The 17,538-nt window shown below is 37.2% G+C and overlaps 1 protein-coding gene across 1 annotated transcript in view; it reads left to right on the top strand.

The window, feature by feature from the left end:
* The window catches only part of LOC107298786 (glutamate receptor ionotropic, kainate 2-like), a gene marked incomplete at its 3' end in the record, with an annotated part of 218,718 nt that overhangs the window by 166,591 nt on the left and 34,589 nt on the right, over positions 1-17,538 (top strand). Inside the window, exons 2-3 of the mRNA XM_015828153.1 lie at positions 7,401-7,577; positions 11,463-11,720. Coding sequence (XP_015683639.1) covers positions 7,401-7,577; positions 11,463-11,720 — 435 coding nt within the window. The remainder of the gene's footprint in view (positions 1-7,400; positions 7,578-11,462; positions 11,721-17,538) is intronic.

Raw genomic sequence — 17,538 nt, 5'->3', positions numbered from 1 at the left:
ATAAAATATATGCTACAACTATAGCTCTATTCTCTAACTCACAATCCATCAAACTGAGTAGTAAACAAAAAATAAATAAAATAAAACTAAAAAGGAGCTAAGAGATTAACATATTTTGCATAATATAAGTAAATACAGTGATGATTCCTCTTTTCCTACTTCTGGTAGTCATGGGCCATTAACATCCCAGATGAAGAAATAGTTGAATTATAAAAGTTAGTAATGCTGAATATCTGCAGTAGTATTTTTCTATCTTTCCCTCAAGAGGTAAAATTCTTCCATCCTTTTGTATTCTTCAACCCATAGATATTAGTCTTGTTTGGATTGCGAGTAATGTTCAGTAATGTTTATTGCCTAATTCCAGTTTGCCCTGAGGCCGCTTTATATTGCTCAGGGATTCTTAATGTGGTGAAAGTTATATTTCATTTGAAATTATGGTGGCAATATATTTGCACTTGCTCAGTGGAAGAGTGCAGTTTTGCCTTCCAACCCCAAGGCTTCATTCTTGTAGACAAATATACAGGAACAGAGTGTTAGTAATTTTGTTTCTTCTTATTTTCTTTCCTTTTTAAAAAAATGGCTCACGTTAAAAAATGGCTTCCAATGGAGGGACAGATTGCTTTGGTTTACCATATTTAGTATAACATTCACCTAATAAAATTACACACACACACACACACACACATGAAAACTTATGAAAATAGCTATCTACCATCTATCTAAGATACATGCAAGAGGGATGAATTTTAATTTTCAGGCAGCCTTTTTCTGAAAGGTCCCTTTTATATTTCATGAAATCAAATTATCTACTATTCAGGTCTCCAGGGTAATGGATGGTCATAATCAGATAACTAGATACAGGTAATCCTCATCTCACAACCACAGTTGAGCCCCAAATTGCTGTTGCTAAACAAGACAGTTGTTAAGTGAGCTTTGCCCCATTTTATTTACCTTTCTTGCCACAGTTGTTAAGTGAATCATTGCAGTGGTTAAGTTAGTAACGTGATTGTTAAGTGATTCTGGCTTCCCCATTGTCTTTGCTTGACAGAAGGTCCCAAAAGATGATCATGTGACCTTGAGACATTGCAACTGTCATAAATATGAGTCAGTTGCCAAGCATCTGAATTTTGATTACGTGACCACGGGGATGCTGCAACAGTCATAAGTGTGAAAAACAGTCACACATCATTTTTTTTCCAGTGCTATTACAACTTCGAACAGTCACTAAACAAATGGTTGGAAGTAGAGCATTATCTCTCCTTATGGAGAGTTTAACTTTGCTTATTTAGTTTTTCAGCATTTTCTAAGAAACACACAAGGCATTTATGCCTTTGTCAACTGACATTTTAATATTGTTATTGCTCTCATTTCACTGATAAGGTGCCACCGTATGCCAGGGAAAAGAATGTAATGTTGGAATCTTGTATTCCTTACCAAGTTTGCTCTGAGCTGGGATGATACGCACCAAGCAGTTGCATGAAACTAAATTCTTTATTTTTCATCTAAGAGAGATGTTAACAAAAATGTTAGGTGGGCAGCCGCAATGACCCCCTCCATCCAGCCCAGATTAAATACATTGCAATCAGCCTCTCTTACAGAATACCAACCATTTAACCAGTCACTCATGTCCTTTGTGATATTCATCCCATATAAGGAACTTCCTTCTTTCCTTGCCAGGGCCTCTAACTTTTGTGAAAATACATTTGTCTTAGGCAGTGGTCCCCAACCTTTTGGGCATCAATTACTCATTCTGTGGAGACAGGTTTTTCCACGGACCAGAGGGGGTGTGGTTTTGTGTGCTGCCTGCATTCCGTGGGTGGGGTTTTGCCTGTTTGTGTGGCCCGGTTTCCAGCAGGCTGTGGACTGGTGCCGGTCCATGGACCGGAGATTGGGGACCGCTGGTCTAAGGAAAAGCTATCCTTGGAATGTACACCTTGTGGGTAAACTACTTTAAAAGTCTGTGAACAATGGAATATAAGAAGGCCAACAAATCATAAAGATAACAAAAGGAGATATGGTGTCTGAACATTAATGAAAGTGAAAATATCAAATAAAATATTCAAACACTATATAATATAAAGTACTCTAACAGTAAAATGTGATCTCTGATTAATTTTTGTCTCTTGTCAGAAGTTTTTTCTGTATTTCAGAAGTTTTCAGAAGTTTTTTCTGTATCTGTATGACTGAATACTGTTTATTTGTAGATTAGATGAATTGAGTTACTAATGTTTTCTTCCAAATCAAAGGTTGCTTCTCTAGTACAACACACAAACTCTCACATGCATTGAATGCTTCCTTGGCACCCTCCTGTAATGAATACCTGTTTCTTCAGCCTCCTCTGATTGCAAAGTCATTTGCATAGTTTAATTAGGTGTGGTGAAAGTGACAATTAAAGTCACTTTAATAGCAGACACAATAGCCACTGCAATGGGATGTGGGTAACATTTTTTTATATCCTATAATACAATGCGTAGACATTATAAGGTATAAAAAAACATGACTAGTCAGCTCCACTTGAAATCTTTTCAGCTAACAACAGCAGGTGCCACTGCAGACAAGGATCCATCAAGAAGAGGTGAAATTTCATCCTCCAGTTAGGAATAAATCTTCTGTCTCTAGAAACATGACTGCTTTCTTTGAAGAAAAAAAGATAAACTGTTTAAAAATAATCCAAATGACCTAAGTAGAAATGAGCAATAATTGCAGATGTCCAAAATGGCAGTGTAAAAACGTTTAAGTAGCCATTAGCATCTGGGGGAAAAATGGAGAGAAGGAAAAAGAAATGGGGGCTATCAGGATGCTTTTTCTTATGAGTTTTTAAAATCTCTTTTTGTTTATTTTGTGTTTTTTTTTTAAATATATATAAAAATTTCAACATTCACTTTAGCAAAGTTGTGGAAGGTGTTGCTAAAGTTAGACAGGATATTTAATTCTGACTCTGCCTCATTTTTATGATAAGTGATATGATTAGATTAATATGTTTTTCAAGCTTGAGGCCTAGCAATCAACCACTAGATGTTATTCCCTACCCAAGTTCAGAGCTATTTTAAAATCAGTGAATTAGTATCATTTATGAAATTCTAATTCAGCTCATTTAATTAAACTCATTATGTTGCAGTCGACATGGAGTGGCCTTCCGCCATATTTTAAAAGATGCAATTTCTCAGAAAATTATTAAAGGAATCCTTCAGCCATTTCAGCAGGAACCCAAATGATATTTTAGCAGGTTCTTTTAGCCATCTCTGTCAATTTCTGTTTCCTTTAGGTACTTACAGTAGGTTGTGGTAGGAAGGTTTATAGTTACTGTTGGTTTTCCAGCTCAAAGTGGTTGTAAACCAAAATTGCATTTAATATGTGGCTGCAAAAGCAAGGAAACCTAACTTGGGATGGATTGGTCCCTCTGACTCTTGATATGGGTTTCTAGCATCTTCCCCCTTAATCAATGCTACTTCTGAGAAGAGCATTTTTGGTACTTTTCCCCAATAAAATCCTCTCTAGTACCGAGTTATTTAGGAGTAGATGAAGTGGCAAGGTGGCAATGATCTTATCCTGGTTTTCTTCCTTTTGTAGCCTAACTGTATGGGGAGATGTATGTGCTAAAGTAAAAATCCTTTCAGAATGAGACTCACTGATTCAATCAAAATTCAAGGCTTTATTGTGCATATGAAGGTTAAAGAGCTAAAGTGGAATTGAAAAAAAAAGAGAGAGAAAAGGGAGACAAAGAGAAAGTAACAATGCTTTCAGCCAGGAACATGAATGCATCTACACAAAACAATGTAGAGCAAAAGTACTACAGCTGAAATATTCTTTCTATAAAAAAGAGCCAGAATTCTCAAAAGCATCTAGCTCCACTATTTTGTAATGTGATAGGATTTTCCCTGGATCTCTAACCCATCCTGTGGATGGTGGCACTGCTTACCTTTGAGCCAGTTTGGGAAGAGATACAGGAAAGGAAGTAAATAAGCAGAGTCCGTAGATCTGCCTCTCCCTCTTTTAGGTTGGCTCTTTCATGTTTGATTTTTATGAGTTTTGAAAGTTGCTGCCTATTTATCTGGGCTGACAGATCATGTATTCTTTTAACCCAGGCATGTGAAACTCGCAACGTCACGTGACATTGCACGACGTATTGGACCTTTTTCGCCATTGCCAGCAATGGGGTGGGCGTGGCTCCAGTATGATGAAACTGGCCCGTGGGCCGGCAGTTTGACACCCCTGTTTTAACCCTTTCAGAGCCTGAACTTGTTTGAATGGGAATCCTCTCATTATTTGTATCTATATACTTTACAGGAAAAATAAGTTTTCTAGGAGCCTAAAAACAAGTTCAGGGATAGTATGCATCTATGAGGCTGCAAGTTGCCCACTAGTATGTATATTAGTGCAACATAAATCCCTGGCACAAGATCCTCAGAGCTGTTTTTTTTGGAAGAGCAGCTGCATCAATGTTGTGCATGACACGTAGAATTCCTGAATGCAGAGAAAAACGCAGCCTAAAAGAGCATAAGTATGTGAAAGCTAACACTGAAAACACGTTGAAGTTTGACAGCTTCCTCCTTCCGTTATGTATACAAGATGGACAGTGATTAATATTTATATGTTACTTATATGTAAGGGTGTAGGTCTATATATATGTTGTATATAGTATGTTTAAATGTGTGTTATGTATGTATGTACACTTTGAAAGCAAGCAACTAAATTTCATTTTTAATGTGTTCCATTGTGCCCACAGTAAAAATGACAATAAAGGTTATCTGTCTATCTGTCTATCTATCTATCTTTAGTGGGCTAGTGCCAGTTTTGTGAATGTTAATTTTTAAAGTTGATACTGTAAATCAAATATCTCCCACATCTAACTCTTCACAGCTGTTAGACAAAATAAAATAAAATAAACTCTAGAAAGAATACAGAGAAGAGCAACCAAGATGATCAAGGGACTGGAGGCTAAAACATATAAGGAACGGTTGCTGGAATTGGGTATGTCTAGTTTAATAAAGAGAAGGACGAGGGGTGACATGGTAGCAGTGTTCCAATATCTCAGGGGCTGCCACAAAGAAGAGGGAGTCAAGCTATTTTCCAAAGCGCCTGAAGGCAGGACAAGAAGCAATGGATGGAAACTAATCAAGGAGAGAAGCAACCTAGAACTAAGGAGAAACTTCCTGATAGTTAGAACAATTAACCAGTGGAACAACCTGCCTCCAGAAGCTGTGAATGCTCCAACACTGGAAGTTTTTAAGAAGAGACTGGACAGCCATTTGTCCGAAATGGTATAGGGTTTCCTGCCTGAGCAGGGGGTTGGACTAGATGACCTCCAAGGTCCTTTCCAACTTTATTATTATTATTGTTGTTGTTGTTATTATTAAACCCCAAACCCCATAGGTTTGTAAGTTTGTTGTAGATTGGAAACTTTATTGCTACTTTTCTTATTTGAGGATCTATGCTGGACATCTTACTTAGTGGCAATGATTTTTTAGCCCATTAAATTAGTAACTCAAGAATAGATTATACCATCAGTAGGGTCAAGCAGTATCTATTTATCTGACTTGTGCTATTTTAGATTGTAGGCAGAGGACTGCAGTCTGAATTCTCTCTTATAAAATATTCTTCTGACAATTAGAAACCTTTTAAAAAGCAAGATTCCACCTAGCTGAGAGATGTTCAAGAATGGAATCAGCAGCCTAAAGGTGTCCCCCATCTGAGTTTTTAAGAAGAGGCTTGGTTCCTTCTGTCGGGAATGTGCTCCAGCTCTTAATCTCCTACATCTAGCAAAGTTTGTATGGACTAATAGACTTCCTCAGAATCCTTTCTTGAATGTAACCCTCTCCATTATTCACCCCTTATTAGGCTGTCTCTTATGGTCGCATCATATTTTTCCGCCATTCAGCCTTCTCTTTTTTGTTGTTGCATAATTGGTCTTTCTTTGCAGAGAATGTAATTGGTTGTGTCTGTAGCATAAGTTGTAATTATCATTCTCAGAACAGAATAATGATTATTTTGAGGTTTTTCTATCTGGGTATTTAGCATCTTGTCCTAATTCTTGAAACGCCGTGAGATCTTAATCAATTCCATCTTAAGTGGTTAAACTTTTATTTTTATCAGCTTACAATGCTATTTGCAGCTTTGATGACAGAGAAGTTATCAGAGGAGCTTATGAAACATTAATCTTTACGTCTACATCTTGGTATTATTTGGTTGTATTATTCCAAATTACTTCAAGTTTGCAGCTTTGATGCAAATAAGAAGGTTCTAAAGACAATATACAATCCTGTTTTTAAAAAGCCTGTGAAGTTTTTTTTTTTTTGTTATTCAAAAGTTTATCTAATGAAGTGAAACAGTGAGACAGTCAGCATGGATAAAAGAAAGTGCATCCTTAATCCTTGAAATCTGATGGTACAAGTTATAAGGATGGATTTTAACTTAAGCAGTTCAAAAAGAGTTAGGGAAGATAATGTAATCATCTGTCTCTGAACACTAATTGCTGGATGATATGGGCAAGAGAAAATTTTTGTATTCATTATCTGTTTGTGGGCTTTTCACAGATAACTACCTAGTTTCTCTAAGGAGGAGAGATTACTAAGAGTTGTTCTGATCTTGTACAATTTTTCTTACCTTCTAAAAGATAATACAGATATCAAATGAGTGATCTTTAACCTGATGATGAAGGAACAAGGAATGTACAATTATCCATACTGATATTCTAGCCACAATAGAGGCATTATTCCATAGCCTAACTATATTATGGCTCAGTGATCTTTCTTGCATATGTGCATGTATGCATTTATTTTTTTTACTTGCAGCTGACAGATATGGAGGTCATAAACTAAGTTTTACCTTGGCTATGTGCCCTGCGTAGAAATTATAGGATGGATGCATGGAAGGAAGGAAGGAAGGAAGGAAGGATAGGTCTCCAGTATTGTTAACAGAATAACAGAAAAGAATATGGAACTGGAAGGGTTCAACTCCTCCAGGAGACCCTATATCCCAGGGGTCCCCAGCCCCCAGTCCATGGATCAGCACCAATCCATGGCATGCCAGCAACTGTGTCGTGCAAATAAGTGAAGGCCCATCCACGGGATGCAGTACGCAAAACCACGCTCCCTGCAGTCCACTGAACCAGTTCCTGGTGCCCAAAAGGCAAAAGGTCTATACCATTCTAGACAAGTGACTGTTTAGTCTCTTCTTAAATACTTCCAGTGATGGAGCACCCACAATTTCTGGAGGCAGGTTGTTCCACTGGTTAATTGTTCTCACTGTTAAGAAATTTCTCCTTAGTTCTAGGTTGCTTCTTTTCTTGAATAGTTGCTATCAATTGGTTTGATCCATTGGTTTGTTGTTTGATTGCCTTAGATGTACTTTTAAGTAAAAAAATGTTCTTGATGTGTGTGTCTCTCTCTCTATTTTTTTAGGGGGTATTTTTGAATGTGTGGAATCTGGTCCAACTGGAGCAATGGGAGCAGAAGAATTGGCCTTCCGATTTGCTGTGAACACAATCAACCGAAACAGAACCCTGCTGCCAAATACTACACTAACATATGACACTCAGAAAATTAATCTCTATGATAGTTTTGAAGCATCTAAAAAAGGTATGTCTTAGAAAGTCTTGGAGCTTGGCTGCCAGACATTCGGGTAGTTTAAATGTTTAATAGAATAAAGAGGCAAGCAAAGTCAGCAAATCCAGAAATCTGTTTAATGAGAGTTCACACCAGGCCAGCGTGACCAAAATACATCTCAGTGAAGTGCCACATGTGTGTTGCAGTTTCTACCACACATCAGGGATGCAAAATGCTAAGCAACCATTATTCATTCATTCTTGAATGACTATAAAAAGAGGTGAGCAAAATGAAATTTTTTTATTCAGAAAGGTTTGTTCAGTCATATTAATCTGCCTGACCCTTAAGATCAGTTGGAACAATCCCTTTTGTATAGATCAAGGCTTTTCAAAGCCATATAGGAATGAAAAAAAATTTTTTTTTCTGATGCAGCATTTAATATGTGGGATTTCTTGCATCCCAAACTTCAGATTTGACCATCTTCTGCATTTAATTATATTGCTGTTTAAATGATTAAGTGCTACAAGAGGAGGGAACTTGAGTCCTTCAGAGAATACTAACTGAAACTTCTAGAAAGCCCAGTCAACATGATTAATAGTGATGGATGTTCAGGCTTGTAATACTATAAGGCAAATTTCAGGAAAAAAAAAAGCTGTGAGATAGATATCATTGATATGCTGTTTGATTTTTTAAAAATTCCTTCTTTATCCTATTTATTCATCATTCCTGACAGGTGGTCCTTCAACTTGTAAATATTTCCAAGCAAAGGAAAGTTCATTCACCTTCTAATGAATTTTTTTTTTTTTTTTTTTAATTTTTAAAAATTTTATTGACAAAACAATTAAAACAAAAAGGGACATGACATGACGTTCCAGTATACATGATCCTAGTAATGAATTTCTAAGGCAATCTGTTCCATTTTTTGAACAAGTTTTGCTATTAGGACATTTTGATGTCAAACTGAAATCTGAATTCTTATAGTTTAAAACTTTTCTGGAACAACTCTGAACTACTATTCCCTGCCCTCTATGTGACAGTTCTTCAGATATCTTAAAATAAGTATCATATATCTCTGGATCTTTTGTTTTCCAGGGTAAAAAATTACATTATCTTCAATGCTTTCTGACAAGTTTTGCATCCAAAGTTGTTAGCATCTTGGTCAATCTTCTCTGGATAAGTTTTTATGTCCCCACTAAACTGCAATGCCTAGAAAAGAATGCAGTATTTTACCCAAGATCTGACCGAGGCAAAGTGGAAATGAAAAATGATGTCTTTTGATCCGGTTAAATATGCTTTCCTGCAGGGATATTACACTGGTGGCTGATATTCAGCTTGCGATCGAAGATATATAGATTGATTTTACATGTTTGGCTGTCCAGTACAATCCCCTTTATGTCTTTGATATTTTCTACTTAACAGTTAGGTTCTGCTTTTTTTCCTGATGAAATTTATCTTACTTGGTTTCTGGTTACTTGGTTTAAATGGTTTCTGCTCATTTCTTCTGCTTTTTCTAAGTTCCTTGCTATTTCTGCTTCTTTACATCATTTAAAATTTTAATAATACTTTAAATTTTCATTTTTGGTGACATTTTTTCTAACATCATCCAAGCAGTTTATAAATTTGTTGAATAGCAAAGTCCTACGATGGAGTTCTGTGTTATGCTGTTTGTCATTCCAGCTTGACATGGAATCATTGAAATATGCCTGTTGGATATGATTGTTCAACCAACACAAAATAGAAGGAAAAAAGCAAAAGATAAAAATGCGTACATTGTCAAAGAAATATTTCTCTATCATTATTTTAAAAGCAATAAAAGTATAAATAAAAAAAACACAAAACAGAATAATCAGGTTTTTTTTTTTATATACATCTTCATCATAAATATAGCAATGCTTTCTTTCTAGCTTTCTTGTGGATAGAAGTATTTTTATCTCCTTCAGGGAAATAGAAAAAAAATAATTTTAAGAACTCTTCTTACCCTACTTCAGATTTCAAGGTATTCAAAGAAATACACCAGCTTCAAGGAATATCTGTAAAGATATAGTATAGAAATACCATCAGGCCAGAGATGGGGAATCTGTTGAAAAACTGTCCCTCCAGTCCTGCTAATGAAAATATCTGTTTCTTATAAATGGTGCAATGCTACAACCTATAAACCCAAATGGATCATTATCTGCAAAAATACAGATAATGACCAGACAACAGCAAAAAAAAAAAAAAAAGACACACAATATGGCTATTCCTTTGGAGATTTCAGTGTGTAATTTTGGAATTATAAACCTAATGGCTGTCTAGATTTTTGCAGATAACCAGCAGCAAGGTAGAGAGTTAAAATAGCAATAACTACCCCATTGGAAGAACTGAAAAATGATGTTAGGATTGGATCATTATGGAGGGAATCTATCTATCTAGTCTCAAGGAGCTGATAACGACTCAATGGCATAGAATTATAATAATTAATAGCTCTATATGTACCTATGTGGCTGGACACTATATTTTTCCTTTGGTACCTTCTACAAGTAATCCCCGAGTTACGAGCATTCACTTAACACTCGTTCAAAGTTACATGATGAACGCCCCCTAGTGTTTATGAGCAAGTCCTGAAGTTATGAATATTGCAGCACCACAGCAGTCGTTCGCCTTTACGAGCGACTGCAGTGGCTCTGCAACATTTACCCTGGTTATTTCCTCCCTCCCCACCCCCGCCCTGGGTCTCCCTAGGCACCAGGCCTTCAATACTCATCCTGCAAAGATTGAGATACTTTGCTTTCTTGGCTGCTCCAGGCCTTCGGTGCATTCGCAGAGAATGGAGGCCTAAAGTAACAGAAGACCATGCAAGATCAGTGGGGTGAGATCTCACACTACTGATCTCGTGTGATCTCATGGTACTTTAGGCCTCTGTTCTGTGCAACAGAGAATGAACTGAAGCTGGGGGATGCTTCCACGTGCCTCTGGAGTCTGGATCGGGGCTCCGGAGGCCTTTTCCAGGCTGCTGTGGCCCAGATCTAAGGCCAGGGGAGGCTTCCATGCCCCCCACAGTCTGATCCGGGTTCCAGAGGCCTTTTCCAGGCCACTGCCACCTGGATTTGAGGCTGGGGAATGCTTCTGCAGCCCCCCTGCAACCCGATCGGGCCTGGAAAAGGCCTCCGGAGCCCAGATCGGTCTGCGCAGGGTGCGCAGAAGCATGCCCCAGCCTGAAATCCGGGTGACAGCAGCCTGGAAAAGGCCTCCAGAGCCTGGATCGGGTGGCGGGGAGGGCGCAAAAGTGTTCCCCAGCCTCAAATCTGGACAGCAGCAGGAACTGCGGCAGAGAGGAGATGAATCTTTTCCAGGTGAGTCTGGTGCAGCAGGAAGGGAGGGGGAAGCATGCGGTATCTTAGTGGGTTGGGGAGGCCTTGGGAGCCTGTTCCAGCACTAGGCCCTCCATGGCCTTCCCCACCCATATTCATGTTCGTTTAATGAGCTGCGTGCATTTTAATGAGCAAGGGAGTGATCTCGTACCTTGAATGAGATTCACTCTATGAGTTTTAGAGTTATGAGTGGAATAGGCAGGCTCCATTACACTCGTAACTCGAGGACTGCCTGAAGTCAGTCTTGACCCCTAGTAACTGCCTGGACAAATTTCTGCAGGTTTCTTGGTAAGATTTTTTTCAGAAGTGGTTTGCTATTGCCTCCTCCCTAGGATTAAAAGAGATTGACTGGCCCAGGGTCACTCAGCTGGCTTTATGCCTAAGGCAGGAACTCAGAATCTCCCAATTTCTAGCCTGATGCCTTAACCACTACACCAAACTGACTCTCTTAACATGAATAATAATTAAATATCCTTCCTTCCTTCCTCCCTCCCTCCCTCCTTCTGAAAAGAGTTTAAACATTATTGCTTATTCTTTATGTAGTGTAAACTGCATTTCTTTTTTTCAGCTTGTGACCAGCTGTCATTGGGAGTAGCAGCTATCTTTGGCCCTTCCCATAGCTCTTCAGCGAATGCAGTGCAATCCATCTGCAATGCACTGGGGGTTCCACATATACAGACTCGCTGGAAGCATCAGGTTTCAGACAACAAAGACTCATTTTATGTCAGTCTTTATCCAGATTTTTCTTCACTCAGTCGTGCCATCCTTGACCTTGTGCAATTCTTCAAGTGGAAAACTGTCACAGTGGTTTATGATGACAGCACAGGTAAGCACAGTTCTGGTACTTACATTTGCAAATACTCTTAATACAATATGTATAATCCTTTAACTAACCTAAGAATTATAGCTTAGTGCACGTGATCCATTTACAGTGAGATGTTGCAAACTATAACATCAAAAGATTTTACCTATATTCTTTCTACACAGAAAGCTATCAGTAAGTGCGCTGTATTCTGTATATTTAATCTGCATCCAGAGAGAAAAGGAGAGAATTTTTCACCATATATGTGTTTATCTAGGCGTCTTGACTGAAGAAAAACATATGAAAATTTCATGAGAGCTATCTTTTGCTATTTCAGCTGAAAAACAAATCAGAAAGAATTTGTAGTACCTAGAGTAGAATCTCTTTTATAAACCACCTTGTGAACCCAGTTGTTTACATTTTATTGAAAGATTTATCATTTCAAACCTGCAATTTGTTTTTATAAAGGGTATAAGGAAACAAGTTTTGACATGCTTATCCATTGTATTGGGAGTGGGGATCAGAGAGGAAATTTCAAAATATTCAGTCACAAAAGGAGTTTCAACATGGACACACACTTTTCCATTGGCTATGTACTGCCATTGACACAACTCTCTGTGTTAAATACAAATGTAAATGGACAACTGTCTCTGACTATGAAAACCAAGCTTCACCCATGGAGTTCTGTTTGGCTTGAAAAAGATCTCAAATTCACACTGGAGATACCAAGTTGAGTTCTTAGCATATCTAAGTGTGAGAAAGAGTCTGGCTAGGATTTAGAAGGAAAGGACCACTTCAAAGAAAAACAAGCAAGTCCAGTTGCCTCTTGAAAAAGCACCTTTGGGACAAAGGACCACTCTATTTAATCACCTGCTTTTGGGGATTCTTTCTATTGTAGTAAATGTTCATATTATAAAGGCAGACATATCTTCAGGAGTTGGACAAATGATTAAATATGTGTTATGGCATTGCAGCAAATATGTGCTATGGCATTGCAACACAAACACCTTCCCTCTGGCTTGTGTGTGAAATATTGGCCTACAGGTTTGAAAGAATGGAGTTTGTATTGTGATAGCCTTGTGAGGTAATCCAGATAAGGAGCACAACCAGCAGCACTAGCTCTACATTTATTGTATGGCTATATTAAAAATATCTGGCAAGTCTGAAAGTAATCTCTCTCATCCCAAGATTTCATTGAAGGCAAATATACATGTCCCAGGGTAATGTTGCAGATCAAATCTGGGTTGGTCACCAGGACCAGGGGTTTAGTCTTCCAAGTTTTAGACTCATGCTGGAGTCCATCCTCAGGGAACCTCTCTCTAGCAGAATGTACACATTCTGCTACAGAGAAGTTCCCTGCGGATAGGCTCCAGCATGAGTCCAAAAGCTCTGAAGACTAAATCTCTGGTCCTGGTGACAGACCTGGATTGGATCCTGTTAGTATAGCCTTACAATGAAATAGATTTAGCTCATTTAATTGTGTTTCCTATCTGGTTTACCTGGGATGGTTGAAACATAGCAAGAGTGACTGATGGAATTCTTGGACCTCCAGGTTCTGGGGACTTAGTTATCCTTGGTTCTGAAGGGAGAAGCACTACCCTGTTTGGGAGTTTATCTCAGCTCTCATCTCCTGGTTGAGGAACAGATTTCTAGAAATCCAACGTGTACCAATTATGCCCATTTTTGGACTGACAGGTCCTATTTATGGTCTTAGTTACCTTGCAAGTGAACAATTGTAACACATTCAATATGGGGCTGTTGTTGCCGAGAAACTACAACTGGTCCAGAATTAAGTGGCATGAGCAATGATGGACAGATCTTACAATGCCCATATAATATGTCTTCTTTGTGAGTTGTGCTGATTACAAATACATTTCCAAATACAATTCAAGAAGTTGGTTATTACCTATAAAGCCCTACATGACATAGGGACTAATTATCTGAGGGGCCTTAGGTTTTCCACACTATCTGTTTATTCTGTACAAAGCAAGATGGTTTGCTTTAGATTTTATCAATTAAGCAACACCATCCAGTAAATAGTGGATGTGGACCCTGTGTGTTGTGGTGCCTGCCCTATGGAACAGCAGCCCCTCAAAACTCATTTGACTGAACTTCAAGTGTACCTTGGGTTTACCTTGTGGCCTTGGGTTAATGTATCTGGCAATCTCCTCTATGCTGAGGGTGATGTAGGAAAGTAATTGATATCATTGTTATAATTTTTTGGAACATTTCTAGGTAATACATACATACATACATACATACATACATACATACGTACACCACAAACAGACAAACAAGCATGTGTGTGTGCACACACACATATAAACTCACACACACAAACACACACAGTGAATTTCTTGGAAAGATCCCTTTGGCCAAATCTTCAGCTGTTTAATCAGTAAAGCTTGCATATAATATCTTATATTAACATTGTAGTATAAATGCTTTAGAGGAAACAGATTGTTATAAACAATTTATGGTTCTGAGCATGGCACAAACCTGCACAGCTAAAAACTGCTCTGTAGTCTGAGGTATAATATAAATAATTAATAATATTAAATAGTGTGATTTATGAGCACTTTTTATTTCATGTTAACCACATAAGCACCCATTATGGGAGCGATAAACTATAGTTATAACAAAGGGTCTTTATCTGTTATGCTATTTTATTTTTAATGAGTGTCTTGACTAACATACTATTCATCAACTCTCTGAAAATGTGATCTTACTATCAGGGGGAACCAGCTGAATCAGTGATGTGCATAAGATCTAAAGATATATTTCAAGAATATTGGCTCTGCAGGCAAGGAAAAGTATGTGGTATTTTGTTCAACAACAGATTTGTCTATATCTGTATTCCAGGCTGATATTTTCAACAGCAGATGTTGTCAACAACATAAATTTTATCCCTAAGAAGGATTTTGCAAATCTTTACGAAGACTGATCAATTGGATGGTCATTCATGAATAATTATACTTAGCAATTCTTGTTTATGGTTTTGTAGATACAAATTGTGTTCTGAAGGAATCTCAGAGATAGGGTATCGAAATTCTTGACAGAATGGCCTTAAATCATCCCCCTCCCCCTTCATCTTAGATTCCTTCATTGAGGATTAGTGAGGCAGAACTTTGAGCTAAGATTCAAATTCTCATCACAAATATCCATAGGATATTCACTACAGACGTTTTTGTGACTATCCTAAAAAATGCCTGTTTTCGTTTAAATGTAATATCATGACGAAAATCCATGAAAGCAAATATTAGCTATTGCCTAATTCAGGCTCAATGTCCTTGTTTCTACTGAAATCAAAACTGAATAGCAACCAGTTTTGACTTTAAATCAATAACATGAAACTAACTAGCTGATTTTGGGCTAGTCCCTCTTTCTCAACCCTGGGAAGGAGGCCAGGATAAATCATTTCTGAAATCTTGCTAGAAAAACCTCAGGGACTTGTCCAGGCAGTTTCCAGGAGTCAACATTGACTTGCAGGCATGAAATCAATCAATCAATTGAAAAAATAATGCTGTGTAATTCTCCTAATTAGAAGCCTTCTTTTTTTTTTTTTTTGAAGTTAATTCTAACTAAATTTGGATGTAGACTATGTTTGCACAGAAACAATGTGAATGTAGCACTTTTATGTCAGTGTGGTTAGTGTTTTGCCAGGGGAGTGAACTCCTCAAATTGTGTTGAGAGATTCTGCATGTGAAATATGTCCTTTTGCACTGATCATTGGCTCCTGCCACATAAATGTTTCCTATTAGAGAAAGGTACAGTACATTGCCTGAGAACTAATTGCTGCATGTGGCACACAGGGACACAAAATCTGTAAATGGTGTGACCTCCAAAAGCTGTCACTACAATGTGGCTTTTAATGTGAGGAGAGAAAGAAAGAAAGAAAGAGAGAGAGACTTTACAAACATGACTGGATAGTAATAATTGTGTGTGTGTTTAATTTTAATTACATTTAATTATAATCAAAATGAATTCAGATATAGTTTTCTTCTCTAGCAGCTCAAAGACCAAGGCCTGACTCTAGCCAAGAAACAGTTGCATCTTTCTGCTGTAAATGGACAATGATTAATTTATCACATCAAAAATGTTAATACAAAGGGTGGCTGCTGATTATTTATAGAATTTAATAAATTCACATATATGGAAATAATCTAAACAAGTATATTTAGCAGATTTGCCAAAAGTAAAGAGGTAAATATTTTTTCAGGAAAACTGCTTAACTAATTACATTGAAAGGGTTTAATCATATATTTCATGACAGGAAAAGAAAACCAACAAATCCCATGTATGTAGCTAGCTTCAGAATCTGAAAAAATGAGTTATTAAAATTAAAATATTGAAATTATCCTCAGCTGAATTGTGCAATCTGAAATTAGTTTTATTTCCCCCTTTTTACATCTAGTTTTGTGCATGGTATTGCAGATATATTCTTTGATGAAACACTGATATACATATATCTGCATGTGAGCACACATAAATATCAGACCCATGCAACAGCTTTAAATCTATATGTATTAACACTAAAGTCTCAAATTTCAAATGTTTTTTCAAAGCATAAATGCATGTCAACCTTGAAGTGAGGCCCAAACAGGAATGGATTTAACTGTTTGATTCCAACTCAAATTAGTTTTGTACCTATCCATAAATATATGTTCATGTTATTTCAAAATGAGCCTGCACTGTTATGAAAACATTAATTTTGAGTATTTTTTTTTATAAAATATGCTTTCTATATTCCTTTAAAGACATATTTTTGTATATCTTTTTCACCAGATTCTCATTTTATATGTATTTTATTCTCAAATGCAACTTATTATTAGATACATTTCAATACATCATCTGATTAGAGAACCACACTTAAAAATTGGACTGAGGTGACTTCCAGGAAATCAAAGATGATTCTGCTGAGAATAGAGCTGATGATTGCTGTGGAAGGAGGAGCCAGTGAATAGACTGGCTTCCCAGAATTCCTCTCCATATAAGGAGAAGAACTGGATTGCTTACAAGTGCTCAAAACAGCTGTTTTCTGGGAGGAGACCATAAGACAGTGATCTCTGGTGGGTTTAGATCTCAGGAAGACAATGAACTGCCATCTATGCCAAAGCCACAATGGGCAGCTTCAAAAGAACATTGGGTTTGCTTACAGTACTTCCTCTCTCAATCTCTTCTCTGGAAATTGCATGTTAGCTGCTTTTGGGATAGTAGGAACCTTCAGAATGGCAAATTTCATTACAGTGGGAGAATCTCCTTCAATCTTTAATGAAAGATGTTTTTATGCGAGTTTGAGGACTTCAAAAAACCTTATTTTTGGAATAAGGGTGTTTAAAATGTTGATTCAGGAAAGTTATAAATAGATTATGGGGATAAGAAATAAGATTTGAAATTAATATAGCTAGCTGAATAAGAAGCATTTGAGAAAGTCAAAATCGTATCATCTGCAAATAGATACATACATCTGAGCTCCCATTTTATCCTAGAAATCTGATTATTGGATCTGAGTGCTATTGCCAATGCTTCTGTGGCTTGGTTGAATAATAAAGCTGATAAAGGTCAATCCTCCTTGGTAACACTTAAAAATTGTAACGAGATCTGAATCACAGCTATTAAGTCATATCTGAGCATTCCATAAATATAATAATAATAATAATAATAATAATAATAATAATAATAATAATAATAATAATAATAATAATAATAATAATAATAATAATAATAATAATAGTAGTAGTAGTAGTAAAGTTGGAAGGGACCTTGAAGGTCATCTAGTCCAACCCCCTGCTCAGGCAGGAAACCCTATACCATTTCGGACAAATGGCTGTCCAGTCTCTTC

This window comes from Protobothrops mucrosquamatus, unplaced genomic scaffold, assembly GCF_001527695.2.
Source record: "Protobothrops mucrosquamatus isolate PMUCROS unplaced genomic scaffold, P.Mucros_1.0 scaffold_222, whole genome shotgun sequence".
In the NCBI taxonomy this organism is placed as follows: Eukaryota; Metazoa; Chordata; class Lepidosauria; order Squamata; family Viperidae; genus Protobothrops; species Protobothrops mucrosquamatus.
This window is presented reverse-complemented; position numbering and strand designations above follow the sequence as displayed.